At 42.5% G+C, this 15,281-nt stretch overlaps 1 protein-coding gene across 2 annotated transcripts in view; it reads left to right on the top strand.

Annotated features, from left to right (window-relative positions):
* Positions 1-13,316, top strand: part of LOC122934014 (zinc finger protein 260-like) — a 222,488-nt gene extending 209,172 nt beyond the window's left edge. For both annotated transcript variants that reach the window (XM_044289140.1, XM_044289139.1), the window contains exon 7: positions 10,753-13,316. In XM_044289140.1, the coding sequence (XP_044145075.1) occupies positions 10,753-12,266 (1,514 nt within the window). In that variant the 3' untranslated portion in view covers positions 12,267-13,316. The remainder of the gene's footprint in view (positions 1-10,752) is intronic.
* The last annotated feature ends 1,965 nt before the right edge of the window (positions 13,317-15,281 follow it).

Below are 15,281 nucleotides of genomic sequence, written 5' to 3'. Positions count from 1 at the left end.
GCTTTAAGGCTAGACTGTGTAGTCCCCTGTGTCGGTTCTAGGCTTTTTGGCCCAGAAGCCTACTTTTTTTTTGTAAACCCCAGTCCAATTTTAGAAAACAAAGGGAAAGGCAGGGTGATAAAAGAGAGAGATTTCCTAAAAGATCTAGCTATTTTTTGTTCAAGCCCCAAGAAAGTAGATCTAGAGACAAACAGCAATGACGCCAGAAGTCAGGTGGGAGGAAGGTTATCACAGTTTTTTTCCTTACCGGGGGGTCCATTTCCCAGAACAGATGGATTCTAGAGGTTATAAAACATGGGTATCGGATAGAATTCCTTTCTCGTCCACTCAACTTTTTTGTTCAAACAATATGCCTCAAGGATCACAAAAAAGAGATACTTTAGAATTGGAAGTTATGACTCTATTAAGCAAAGGGGTGGTTTGCCCAGTTCCCAAAAGAGAAGTAGGGAAGGATTTCTATTCCCCTCTTTTCTTAGTAAGAAAGCCAAATGGATCGTTCAGAATAATACTTAATCTGAAGAGTCTAAACAAATCCCTAACTTACAAGAAATTCCATATGGAAACAATAAAGTCAGCGACAAATTTAGTCTTCCAGAATTGTTGGATGCAAGCTTGGATCTGGAAGACTCTTACTATCACATTCCGATTCATGCCTCGTACCAGAAATTCTTGAGAACAGCAGTTTGGATAAGAGGAAAGTTGTTCAGTACAGGGCGCTCCCCTTTGGCATATCTCAGGCTCCAAGAGTTTTTACAAAGGTGGTAGCAGAGATAGCGGCCTTTGTAAGACTAAGAGGCGTAACTTAAGTACCTTATCTAGATGATTTTCTGTTGATTTCCCATTCAAAGGTAGAGTTGGAGAGAGATAAAGATCTTCTATGTTCAACGTTAGTAGATTTTCATTGGGAAATAAATTGGGAAAAATAATACCTTGTTCCCTCTCAGATTTGTGTGTTTTTAGGAATCCAGTTGGACTCCTGCCAACAAAAGAATTTCCTTCCCCTCATAAAGAGGGAATTAATCAGGGAGTAGATTATGTCAATTTTTCACTCCTACCTGTGTACTATTAGAGAAGCAATGGCTGTGTTCGGTCATATGACGTCCACTATTCCAGCAGTAACATATGCACAGATTCACTCCAGAGAGCTACAGATGGATATTCTGAGATACTGGGACGCACTCTTTGGACCGAAAATTCCACATTTCATCAAAGGCCAGGTGTTCCCTGTTATGGTGGACAATACCAAAGAATCTGTCTTGTGGGAGTCCCATGGTCTTTCAAAGATCGCAGACCCCAGTCCCTGGGGTTGGGGAGCTCACTGTCAGAACAGGTACTGGCAAGGGAGGTGGGACCTAAACTCAAGGAAAGCCTCTTCCAACTTCAAGGAACTAAAAGCTGTAAAGATGGCCATAGAATTAACAGTTCCAGAGGAAAGGAGCAGGGGAATGGTGTCTGAACAAGGACTGGAAATAGTCTAAAAAAATGGTCTTCCCACAGTAGATCTGTTTGCTTCCAGAGCCAACAGAAAGGTTGAAAGGTTCTGCTCCCTCAATCCTTTGGACAGTCCTCTTGCAATAGATGGGTTAGCGCAAGACTAGAATCAGGAGCTGGGCTTTGCCTTTCCCCTTATTTGCTTTATTCCCCGAGTGTTGAGGGAGCCTCAGTAATCTTTGTAGCTCCTAAGTGGCCAAAGAGATCATGGTACACACACCTTCAGAGGTTATCAGTAGAGCCTCCTTGGACCTTACCAGTGAGGAGAGATCTCAAGAGATGTTTCAATCGGTTAATAATATCTCCATTATATTGCTTCCCTTCAAGATGGCTTTTCTGATTGCAGTTAATTCAGCTAGAAGGGTCTCGGAAATTCAAACTTTCTACTAGTGCCATTGCTAGATGGGTCAAAAATGCTATTTCCCTTGCCTTTTCTTCTTTAAACTTGTCTCCCCCAACTGGGTTTGGGACATATTCAATAAGAGCAGCCCAAATCTGAAGAGCAGCCACTTGGAGTTCTCCTCATACCTTTTTTAGACACTATAGGATGCATCTAAATTCAGATTCAGCCTTCGGGGGGAAAGTACTACAGGCTGTAGTCGTCCGTCCCGTCCCCCCCAAAAGTTTAACTTCTAGTTTATTCTAGCATGGGTGCTGTCATGGGTGAGGGCAAAACAAAAATTACTCTTACCGGTAATTGTTTTTCTTGAAGCCCATGAGAGCGCCAGCATCCCGAAATTTCCCACCCTTAACTTTAATTTAATCTTTAAAAAAAAAAAAAAGGGGGGAAATTTGCCAATTGGGCAGATAGATGCATGATATTGAATAGGGATATAATGTACGGAACTGGTTCCTTTTTTTGTATTGTCTCTTCTCTTATTTCAAGCCTATTCTTTGGTGGTTGGCACGCCTCCGGGGTTTTGGTGTCACCACCAGACATCTGAGAAGCTCTGACAGACGTCCTTCAGAACCTCCTCCTTGAGGTTCCTTGTGTTTTGCTTTCCTTTTCTCATCTCGTTAGCCTCTCTCAGCTGTCATGTAGTTGCACTGATTGCATCCCTTTTAAATCCCTTCCCATACTGCATCACTTTGCGGTTTATATTACTTCCTGGAGTGTATGCATGCATGCTGGATGCTACTACTGTGTCTTCTACAGATAAGTTTGTTCATTCATTTGTATTTTCCTGTTTGCTGGATCCCAGGTGACCCTGACTCCCTCCGTATCTGTGTAGGGAGCCGGTGGTCGTGTCCCCTCACTATTATAGGGTGTTCAGGTGATATGCAGTCGAGGTACGAGGATATGCGATCATCTACCATTGAGATTTTTGCATAGGCTGAGCAGTTAGGGAGAGAGCCAGGTCTGTTGCAGGGCTATCCCTTTGGTTCCTTAGTTTTGGATCCAGTCAGTCGGATCTTCATTTTGTGTCTTCTAGTTTTATGTACACCTTCCGTGACATTATAAACCGCCAAAATAGTCTTAAGCATAAATCCGGTTTCAACCTTGATTGACCGCATGCAGGGTCTTTCACTGGAGGTAGAAGATCTCCGGAAAACTGTCTCTCAGTTTGAGGTGACCGTTTCTGCTTGTGTTCATGGAATTTGCTCTGAGCCTAAAATCTCGCTTCCGGATACGTTCTCCGGGGGTAGTGAGAATTTTGTTCGTTTAGAGAGGCTTGCAAACTCCATTTTCGCCTACTTCCCCATTCCTCTGGTGATGAGGAGCAGAGGCTGGGGATCATCATCTCGCCGCTCAGGGATAACGCTCAGTCTTGGGACTTTACGCCGCCGGTGGGGGCACGGCCCCTCCGTTCAGTGGATTAATTTTTTTTAGCCCTGGGTCAGATATATGATGATCCGGATCATATTGCTCTGGCTGAGTCTAGACTACGTCTTTTATGTCAGGGTAAACAATCCGCAGAGATATACTGCTCAGAATTTCGGAGATGGGCAGCTGATACTGGTTGGAATGATGCTGCACTCCGAAGTCAATTTTGCCATGGTCTTTCAGACGGATTGAAAGATGCATTTGCCTTTCATGAGAGACCTACCTCCTTGGACTCTGCCATGTCTCGGGCCGTTCGTATTGACAGGCGTCTTAGAGAGAGAGGAGAGATCACTCCTTCCTGTCATACTCAGTCCAAGGACAGTGCGGCGGTCTCATTCAGTGCACAGGGGTCTCAGTCGCTCTCAATCCCTTCTGAGCAGGAGCCCATGCAGCTGGGTTTGATTGCCTCTGACAATAGAAGATTCAGCCCTCATAGAAAGGTTTGTTTCTGTTGTGGAGGTATAAATCATTTGGCAAATGTTTGTCCCTCTAGGAGATTCAGGCAGTTTTTTAAGAGTAATAAATAAACAGAAAAAAATCCTCTAAAAACTTTCCATCTGTTACTATTGGCAAGGTTGATGCGGAAATTAAAGGTTTTCAGTTTGCTTGTAGTTCCCGTTTTATCCTACCTGCCAGGGTGGCGCTAGAAAGCAAGAACATTTTTTGTGAGATTTTTGTAGATAGTGGAGCAGCTGTCAATCTCATTGATAATCAATTTGCTATAACTCATGGTTTCCAGGTATGCACTTTGGGAAAGGATATACCTGTTTTTGCTATTGATTCCGTTCCACTTTTAAAGGGCATAGTTCACAATATCCGTTTGATTGTGAGTGATACTCATGTTGAGGATGTGTCATGTTTCGTCCTAAGCGGGTTGCCTACTCCTCTAGTGTTGGGGCTACCCTGGCTCACTAAACATAACCCCACCATTGATTTGGCAAGCGAGGCAAATAAATGGTTGGAGTGACTTTTGCCGAGAGAATTGCCTCACGACATCTGTTTCTGAGGTTTCTACTAAGACTGTACCATCTCTTCTCTCTGAATTTTCGGATGTGTTCTCTGAGAGTGGTGTTCAGGACTTGCCCCCTCACAGGGAGTACGATTGCCCTATTAATCTCACCCCAGGCGCCAAGCTGCCTAAATCTCGTTTATACAATCTCTCCCAACCTGAAAAGGTCGCTATGCGTGCTTATATCTCTGAGAGTCTGAGAGAGGGACACATACGACCCTCGAAATCACCTGTTGCCGCTGGTTTTTTCTTTGTTAAGAAAAAAGATGGTTCTTTAAGACCATGTCTGGATTTCAGGGAGCTGAACAGTATCACTATTCGTGACCCTTATCCGCTTCCTCTGATCCCGGACCTGTTTAACCAGATTGTTGGGGCTAAAGCTTTTTCCAATTTGGATCTAAGAGGGGCATACAACCTGGTCAGGGTCAGAGAAGGAGACGAATGGAAGACGGCCTTCAATACCCCTGAGGGCCATTTTGAGAATTTGGTTATGCCTTTTGGTTTGATGAATGCTCCAGCCGTCTTTCAGCATTTTGTGAACAGCATTTTTTATCATTTAATGGGGAGATTTGTATTAGTGTATCTAGATGACATTTTGATTTTTTTTTCTCCTGATTTCAAAACTCATAAGGAACACTTTACGTCAGGTCTTGCTCATCCTGCGGGAGAATAAATTGTACGCTAAACTGGAAAAATGTGTGTTTGCGGTTCCAGAAATTCAATTTCTGGGGTTTCTTCTCTCCGCTTCTGGTTTTCGCATGGACCCCGAGAAGGTCCGCGCTGTGCTTGAGTGGGAGCTTCCTGAGAATCAGAAGGCGCTGATGCGTTTTTTAGGTTTTGCCAATTATTACAGGAAGTTTATTTTGAATTATTCCTCCGTTGTTAAACCACTCACTGATATGACTAGAAAGGGGGTAGATTCTTCCTCCTGGTCGGTAGAGGCGCGTAAGGCCTTTTCTAATATCAAGGAGAGTTTTGCTTCCGCTCCCATCTTGGTACAACCTGATATTTCTCTGTCCTTCATAGTTGAGGTGGACGCTTCTGAGGTGGGTGTGGGTGCGGTCTTGTCTCAGGGTCCCTCTCCTGCCAAATGGCAACCGTGTGCCTTTTTCTCGAAGAAACTCTCCTCCGCAGAGAGAAATTACGATGTGGGAGATAGGGAGTTGTTGGCCATCAAGTTAGCTTTTGAGGAATGGCGCCATTGGCTAGAGGGAACCAGACACCCTATTACTGTGTTTACTGACCATAAGAATCTGGCCTACTTGGAGTCTGCCAAGCGTCTGAACCCGAGACAGGCCAGATGGTCTTTGTTCTTTTCAAGGTTTAATTCTGTTGTCACGTTCCGCCCTGGGGTTAAGAATGTGAAGGCGGATGCCCTGCCACGTTGTTTTCCGGGAGGTGGGAATTTTGAAGACCCGGGTCCCATTTTGGCTGAAGGTGTGGTGGTCTCTGCTCTTTTTCCTGAATTGGAGGCAGAGGTGCAGGCAGCCCAGTCAGAGGCTCCTGATCTTTGTCCTCCTGGGAGGTTGTTTGTGCCTCTCGCTTTAAGACACAAGATTTTTAAAGGAGCACCACGATACTGTCCTTGCTGGGCACCCGGGGGCAAGAGTCACAGTGGATCTCATCGCTCGGAGATTCTGGTGGCCGGCGCTTCATAAGTCGGTTGAGGGTTTTGTGGCAGCCTGCGAGACCTGCGCTCGTGCCAAAGTCCCTCATTCACGGCCATCAGGTCCTCTCCTTCCGTTACACATTCCTTCCCGTCCTTGGACACATCTGTCTATGGACTTCATTACGCACCTGCCTCGTTCTTCGGGGAAGACTGTGATTCTTGTGGTGGTGGACCGTTTTAGAAAAATGGTGCATTTCATTCCTTTTCCTGGCTTACCCAATGCTAAGACGCTGGCGCAGGCATTTATTGATTGCATGGAATTCCTTCAGACATAGTCTCTGATAGAGGCTCACAGTTTGTTTCCAGATTCTGGAAGGCTTTCTGTTCTCGCTTGGGGGTTCGGTTGTCATTCTCTTCTGCTTTCCACCCGCAGTCGAATGGTCAGACAGAGCGCGTCAATCAGAATCTGGAGACATATCTGCGCTATTTTGTGGCGGAGAATCAGGAGTATTGGTGTTCTTTTTTGTCCCTTGCTGAGTTTGCTTTAAATAACCGTCGTCAGGAGTCCTCTGATAAGTCACCATTTTTTGGTGCATATGGGTTTCATCCGCAGTTTGGGACATTCTCTGGAGAGGGGTCTTCTGGTTTACCTGATGAGGATAGATTCTCCTCGTCTTTGTCATCTATTTGGCAAAAAATTCAGGATAATCTAAAGAGCATGAGTGAGAGATATAAGCGTGTGGCGGATAAGAGACGTGTGCCTGGTCCGGACCTGAATGTTGGTGATCTAGTGTGGTTGTCTACTAAGAATATCAAATTGAAGGTTCCCTCCTGGAAGTTGGGTCCTAAGTTTATTGGGCCTTACAAAATCTTGTCCGTCATCAATCCTGTTGCCTACCGTCTTGATCTTCCTCAGACTTGGAAGATCTATAATGTTTTTCATAAGTCCTTATTAAAACCTTATGTCCAACCCATTGTACCCTTGCCTTTGCCTCCTCCTCCGATTGTGGTTGATGGTAATCTTGAATTTCAGGTCTCTAGGATTGTGGATTCTTGTGTTGTCCGCGGTTCTCTCCAGTACCTCGTTCATTGGGAGGGTTATGGTCCTGAGGAGAGGATGTGGGTCCCAGTGACGGACATTAAGGCCACTCGTCTCATCAGGGCTTTCCATAGGTCTCACACTGAGAAGGTGGACTCTGAGTGTCCGGAGTCCACTCGTAGAAGGAGGGGTACTGTCACCACCAGACATCTGAGAAGCTCTGACAGACGTCCTTCAGAACCTCCTCCTTGAGGTTCCTTGTGTTTTGCTTTCCTTTTCTCATCTCGTTAGCCTCTCTCAGCTGTCATGTAGTTGCACTGATTGCATCCCTTTAAATCCCTTCCCATACTGCATCACTTTGCGGTTTATATTACTTCCTGGAGTGTATGCATGCATGCTGGATGCTATTACTGAATCTTCTACAGATAAGTTTTGTTCATTCATTAGTATTTCCTGTTTGCTGGATCCCAGGTGACCCTGACTCCCTCCGTATCTGTGTAGGGAGCCGGTGGTCGTGTCCCCTCACTATTATAGGGTGTTCAGGTGATATGCTGTCGAGGTACGAGGATATGCGATCATCTACCATTGAGATTTTTGCGTAGGCTGAGCAGTTAGGGAGAGAGCCAGGTCTGTTGCAGGGCTATCCCTTTGGTTCCTTAGTTTTGGATCCAGTCAGTCGGATCTTCATTTTGTGTCTTCTAGTTTTATGTACACCTTCCGTGACATTTGGTTATTATAATCACTGAGGTGCGGTGAGGGTGTGAACCATTTTATCTCTTCAGGTTTCCTGTCCTGGAGGACATAGTCACATAGGTGCTGTCATGGGTTTGAAGAAAAACAATTACCGGTAAGAGTAATTTTTGTTTTCCACCTACACAAGGCGGAAATGGCTGGGAACCCTGGGTTTCTCCCCCTTGGTGGAGTATTCAATAATTTGGTGATTATCATGGCCAACATTATGTCCCTTATTTATATGTTTCAGCGCTTACTGAAGCTATGCGCAGGCGCTCTGATGTAGTTTACTTAGTTTCCTAAGAGCTCCTACTCCATGTTACTTATGAAAGAAGCGCAGGTGCAAACTGTAATGGCAATTCACATGCGCAGTGACTATTAGAATGCAGACGGCCATCTTTCATGTTGTTCTCTATCTGTTCGGGTGTCCGTCTGCTGAGCAGAACGGAGGCCAAACGGAGCCATACTGATGCATTCTGAGCGGATCCGCATCCACTCAGAATGCATTGGGGCTGTACGGATCCGTTCGGGGCCGCTTGTGAGAGCCTTCAAACGGAACTTGCAAGCGGAACCCCGAACGCAAGTGTGAAAGTAGCCTTAATAGTTCAGACATTTTCGGATGCGGCAATACCTATTGTAATATAATAATTTTTTTATTCTTTATATATTTTTATACGTAAAATTGGAAAAGGGGAGTTATTTAAATATTTTGGTGAGTTTTTATTTTTGATTTTTATTTTGTTATAAACTTTTTTCACTTAAAAAAAACCCAAAAAACTATTACCCCCCTTAGGGGGCTAGAACGTGGTATCTTTTGATCCCTTCTCCTATTCACCCTAGTATAGCTCTAATAGGATGAACAGGATTTTTACACTATCCATTCTGAGCTGTGCCTCATGCATAGCTCAGCACGGAAATTACCATGGCAGGCCTGGAACACTTCAGCAGCGTCCAGGCTGCCATGGCAACTGATCGGAGCCCCATGATTTCACTGCGGGGGCTCCGATTGGAAGGCAGAGGGAATTAAGTTTGTCTGCCTTAACTCACAGGTGCTGCAATCAGTGTTGATCGCGGCACCTGAAGGGTTCAGTGACTGATTCGGGGTTAATTGATTATACACTTTATGGGATAATTACCACGTGTGTGTGTGTGTGTATATATTTTATATATATATATATATACACATATACACACATACTGTTTGGCACATGACACATTGCTTGACAAAGGCTCCATTGAGTTGAGCTGAAATGTTGCAATAGCATGGGCGAATAGAAAGTCCACAATTTTCACTATTTTGGAGTGCTGCCTCTTTTTCTATTTTTATCAAACTTTGGATTCTGGTCAATGATCCTGAGAGGGATTGAGGGATTGCACCTGTCCTATTTTTTTATTGTGCTGCTTTCCTTCTTTTCTTTATACTGTGACTGTGTGTGTGTGTGTGTGTGTGTGTGTGTGTGTGTGTGTGTGTGTGTGTGTGTATATATATAATATATATATTTATATTGTGGGGATTCATTCTGGTAGGCAGTATAGAGGCAACAACAAAGTCTTTGAATTAAACAGTTCAGTGTTTATTAACACATTAAGTAAATGACAAAACAAAAAGTCTGCTTCAAGGAAAACAGTCACCTTGTCATTCTGGTGGTCGTTCACACCATGCGGCAAAGAAGAAGTCCTTGGATAAAGCCTAATCCACCTGCTTTTACACCAACAAGGTAGCAGGCCTTAATCCAGACCCAAACTCCCAGGTCCCAACACAGAGAGTGCAGTTGAGGTAGGCTGACATGCCGCAACGCGTTCTGTGAACCGTTTAATAAACTACATTCTGAAGAGCAAGTTTGTCTGCTGGGATTATTTCGTATCCAACACAGAGAGTGACAGAGCTCCACTGTCAGAGAGGAGTAATCCACTCACAGCTGACACTGCTGGTTGTTTTTTATAGGCCTGCCAAAACCCGGCCTGGAACGTGGGGAGTAGTCACCCACCCATCACTTTGGCTACTCCCAGTAACAGCTGTCCTGGATCAGCTATACAGCCATACTAAAATAGCAAAGTATCAATCAGCATTAGCTGCCGCTGACACCTCAAAATACCGGCTCTTACGTCACCGAAGCCAGGAAACTCTGTGACACATTCCTTCCGTCAACGGCGGACCCTTGCTCCTTCCTACAATATATCCACACACACACACACACACACTGTATAAACATGTAATGTGTATGAGTAATGCTCAACGTGTATAGTATATTCATGTAATTTGTGTCTATGTAGTATGTACTTACATGTGTGTAATTTAATGATGAACCTTTATGTGTGTGAGTGAATCTATCTTATAGGCTGAGTTTACATCATGATTGCGATATATGTTTAGTTTGTACATTGGGAAAACTGCCAACATAAAAGGTAAATGTGTCCAGAGGCTTTTGGTATCCATCTGGCTTCTATACATCAGTATTCCATAAAAATATATCCAGTAACAAAAAAATAAATAAAATAGATGTCACTGTCTGGTATCTGTCATACGCATCAATTCAATGTATACATCCTGGGTGTATATGTTAGAGCCCATAAATGTGATATGAACAGAGCATTATATGTACAGTACATGCCGGTATTATTTATATGTATGTGGTATATGAACAATAATATATTTACTACATCTGTAAGGTAGATAGAAGGTGGGCTTTCAGCTTCAATTTCTGGTGTGTTTTGTGCTCAAGTGCAGTTAGCGGTCAGTGTGTGAGATGGACACCAGCTTATAGCACTGACTCACAGATCCCTTGTGAACCTATGAAGATGCTGGCTTCAGCACAAGAGTGGAAAATACAAGTGAACAGCCTGGTGACCTAACATCATCATCTACTGGTCTACTGTGAGATTGTGATCTGTTTTCCCATAGTCAGTTGATATTTGAATTTTGCTCCATGACTTGTAATTTGTATGGATTTTTATTTATTTATTTATATAGAGCTGTTATAAAATCTATATATAATTTTAAGGTTCTATTATTAAAAAATGATAAAACTCAGATTTATTCTTGACAGATGACTGTACCAGGAGCTCAGAGAAACATGTGATATCAGATTTCAGAACAGAAGATTGTGATGTCACAGAAGATGCACATGAAGCGCATGCCATTATTGCAGATGTATCCTCAGCTATTCACAGCAAAGATCTATTATCAGATCCTTTGGATGGATTTCAATCTTCTGATTTATCACAGACTGTTAAGCAAATTAAAAGCCACAGAAGAAGTGTTAATTATCAAATAAGTCACACAGGGGAGAATGCTCTTTCATGCTCAGAATGTGGGAAATGTTGTAAATCTAAATCAGCTCTTATTAGACATCAGAGAACTCACACAGGAGAGAAGCCATTTTCATGTTCAGAATGTGAGAAATGTTTTCAGCAGAAATCAAATCTTCTTAACCATCAGAGAATTCACACAGGGGCAAAGCCATTTTCTTGTTTACAATGTGGGAAATCTTACACACAGAAATCATCTCTTGTTATACATGAGAGAAATCACACCGGGGAGAAGCCATTTTCTTGTTTAGAATGTGGGAAATGTTTTACTGATAAATCAACTTTTGGTAAACATCAGAGAAGTCACACCGGGGAGAAGTCATTTTCTTGTTTAGAATGTGGGAAATATTTCATATGTAAATCAAATCTAGTTGTACATCAGAGAATTCACACAAGGGAGAAGCCATTTTCATGTTCAGAATGTGAAAAAGATTTTAACCGTAAATCACATCTTGTTAGACATCAGAGAATTCACACAGGGGCGAAGCCATTTTCATGTTCAGAATGTGAAAAAGATTTTAACCGTAAATCACATCTTGTTAGACATCAGAGAATTCACACAGGGGCGAAGCCATTTTCTTGCTCAGAATGTGGGAAATGTTTTACTTATAAATCAGCTTTTGTTATACATGAGAGAAATCACACAGGGGAGAAACCCTTTTCTTGTTTAGAATGTGGGAAATGTTTTAAAGATAAATCAACTCTTGTTAAACATCAAAGAAGTCACACAGGGGAGAAGCCATTTTCTTGCTCAGAATGTGGGAAATGTTTTACTGATAAATCAGCTTTTGTTATACATGAGAGAAATCACACAGGGGAGAAACCCTTTTCTTGTTTAGAATGTGGGAAATGTTTTAAAGATAAATCAACTCTTGTTAAACATCAAAGAAGTCACACAGGGGAGAAGCCATTTTCTTGCTCAGAATGTGGGAAATGTTTTACTGATAAATCGGCTCTTGTTATACATGAGAGAAGGCACACTGGGGAGAAACCCTTTTCTTGTTTACAATGTGGGAAATGTTTTAAAGATAAATCAACTCTTGTTAAACATCAGCGAATTCACACAGGGGATAAGCTATTTTCTTGTTTAGAATGTGGGAAATCATACACACAGAAATCACATCTTGTTATACATGAGAGAACTCACACAGGGGAGAAGCCATTTTCTTGTTTACAGTGTGGGAAATCTTATACAAAGAAATCATATCTTGTTAAACACCAGAGAATTCACATTGTAAAGAATCGATTTTAATGTTCAGAATGTGATAACTGGAGATGAACGAACTTTAGAAAAATTCTATTCTGCAGCTTGGTCAAAGTTCAACAAGAAATTTGATTTGTCCTGAATTAATTTGTCACGAATCACTATGTTAAAACCTCATTTAGCCTATCAATCAACGAGACCATTTTTAACGGCCCCTTAGACCGAAGTGCACCCGTCTAACAGCCATTAAAAACAGTAATACGCTCATATGCACATATGGCCTTTAAGGTTAATAGAAAATCACTCACCTCATCCATTTGCTCGCACAGGGGCTGTCTTCTTTTATCTTAATTAAAAAAGACCAGCAGAAGTACCTGCGCTTAGTGTGATGACTTCACCATGTGATCATGCTGCGAGAGCACGGTGACATCATCACACTGAGTGCAGGTCCTTCCACAGGTATTTTTTTAGTTAAGAGAGAAGCAGACTGCCTCTTTGCGAGCAAGTGGATGGGGTGAGTACATTTTTTATTCTCCTGTTTTTTCTAAGACAACTCCAGCCACCATTTTAGGAAAAATTATTCGTTATCGCGAAGCCCAAAGAAATTTGGCTTCATTTAAAATAGATTTTATATATTTTTTTTCCTAAAATTCAGACTGAATTCCACTACAAATGGTTTACTTTGCTGAACACTAGTGATAACCATAAAACAGATCTTGTTAGACATCGGAGAATCCACACAGGGAGAAATTATTTTCATGTTCTGAATGTGTAAATTGAAATAGAATTAAGTCAAGTCTTATAACACATCAGTGAATTCACACAGGGCCGAAGCCACTGTCATGTTCAGGATGTCATCTGTAATTGCACAGCAAAGAGCTTACAGAGGAAAAATGTTTTTCTACCAAGATTTTTATTTTATTTTAACTTCCAAGAGCTATAACTTTGATTAATTTTATGTAGCAGTATGAGGGTTTGTTTTTTTGCATTACAAGTATTTTTATGGTGCCATTTTGGGGTACACGTAACTGGTTTCGCTTGACGATTCGTCAGGTTCACTCCTGACGAAGCGTCAAGCGAAACCCGGGTCAGGCAAGAACAAGAGGGCATATATCTTTTATGAGATGTTTTAAATTTATTCACGTCTGTGAGTATAATAAACCTTTTTATAATTGTCCCTGGCTGACGGTGCTTCACCATTTGTGCGTCTCCTCTGCTAATTTACAGAGTTGTGCAAGGATAAAGAGAGCGTCTTATGTGGATACCGATGTGTCTCTATGTCTGAAGTGCATATGGCTCCAAACTAGAGAGGAACATCTCTGGTGGATTCTGAGCAGCGCGGTCTGATACTTATAAAGACTGCCAAAGGATGTGTCTAATTTATCACAAAACATACACTTCATCATAACTTAGGTGTATACTCTGGCAGTGTGCGTCTGAAGTGAAATTCTACTCCACTCCCTGAATGGAGTAAATTTTAGACAACTTTTACACCTGAAATTGGTTTGTGAATGGGCCAGGGCCAATTTGCCATCCAGGCCATTGCCTAGTGGCGAGGAGAGTGAAAAAATGTCTGAGTGATAAAGTATTGTCACACAGGCTTGGCCCTTGTGACTTTCTTTACTCCAAAATATGGCATAGTGCTGAAAGTAAATGACCCCATTTCTGTTTTTGAAAATGATCCTATAATGTTAACAATATAACACCACCGAGCCAAGCAAGTGAGTCTCCTTCCATCCATCTCATCACTATATTTTGCTTTGCTAAGAAAAATGTTTTACAATTCGCAGTTTGATTCCCATGCACCACTCCAAATGCTCAGTGTTTGACTTGGGAAGGTCTTCAACCAAAGTGTGCAATACTCACAAGAGGAATCGGTGCAAGGCAGCAGAGACTATCATTAGAACTTCCCAGGCAGATCTGCATAGGGAAACGTACCTGCGCACCAGCTGCCTTGCTCGGGTCCCCGCTGTCAATATCCACTTTGACCCCATTACTGGCCACAGTGGTGACCTGCTGCCGTTGCATCATGGTAATTGGGCACATGATGCAAGATGAGCAGAGCAACACTGTGGCTAGCAATTTGCTGCAAAGCGGCTATTGGCAGCAGGGAACCTGAGCAAGGCAGCTAAGGCCAGTGACTAAAAGAGTCAGGACCGAGTAAGTGTGCTCCCCTTTTCAGGTCTGCTTAGAAGAGGGGGCGGAAAAAAAACAAAAAAAGATGCACAACCTTTTTAAAACCATCAACATTTCAGCCAGGAAAGCAACTTAAATACCAGTTTGGGCCCAAAATTTTTTTTTTTACTTAATACGTTAAGGAACCAGGACGAGAATGCTCGTCCTAAAGGGCCGATACTTAGTGCCCCAGGACGAGCATCCACAACCGACCCCCACCATCTGTGTACAATCCCTCACATACAACCAACAGACACCACCCTACTACACAGCCGCCCCCCAAAATTCAACCAGATACCCCCTTCCCTCAGCATGCTCACAGCTGTCTCCCATCTCAGTGTACAGTCTCTCACAGCACATCCCTATCCCGTTCACAGTAGAAAATCACACTAAAAAAACCACACATGTAATACACAGCGCACCATGTTCCTAACCAGCCAAACTATGAACAAATCTCCGGTGCTTAGTAGTATTGCAATAAAACTTTTATAAATTATCGGCTTGATATTATACTAGGGAATATAAAGATTCCCAACAGAGAGTTTTCTCTGAAAATCAATATGAACTTTTATTCAGCAATATGCATCGTTGCTAAATAGTGATAATATTGATGTAGCAACTAATCTTAACCATCCGCAATAAGAGGGGATTGGCTAAGAATCAAACCAACTAATTTACTGTATATGAATACTACATATAACAATAACATACATTACCCAGAAGCAAATATTTTGCAGAGTCTTAAGGGAAGTCAACTCTCCAGAATTTTCTGATAATCAGGATCTTTCTCAGGGCCCTCTCTCTTTGTTTCTGTCATGACCCGGGTGGTATTCGAACCGGGGATCTTCCTGGTCTCTTAAACCATAGCCTTACCTGTTGTGCTACAGA

Source organism: Bufo gargarizans, chromosome 4 (assembly GCF_014858855.1).
Source record: "Bufo gargarizans isolate SCDJY-AF-19 chromosome 4, ASM1485885v1, whole genome shotgun sequence".
NCBI classification, from domain to species: domain Eukaryota; kingdom Metazoa; phylum Chordata; class Amphibia; order Anura; family Bufonidae; genus Bufo; species Bufo gargarizans.
This window is presented reverse-complemented; position numbering and strand designations above follow the sequence as displayed.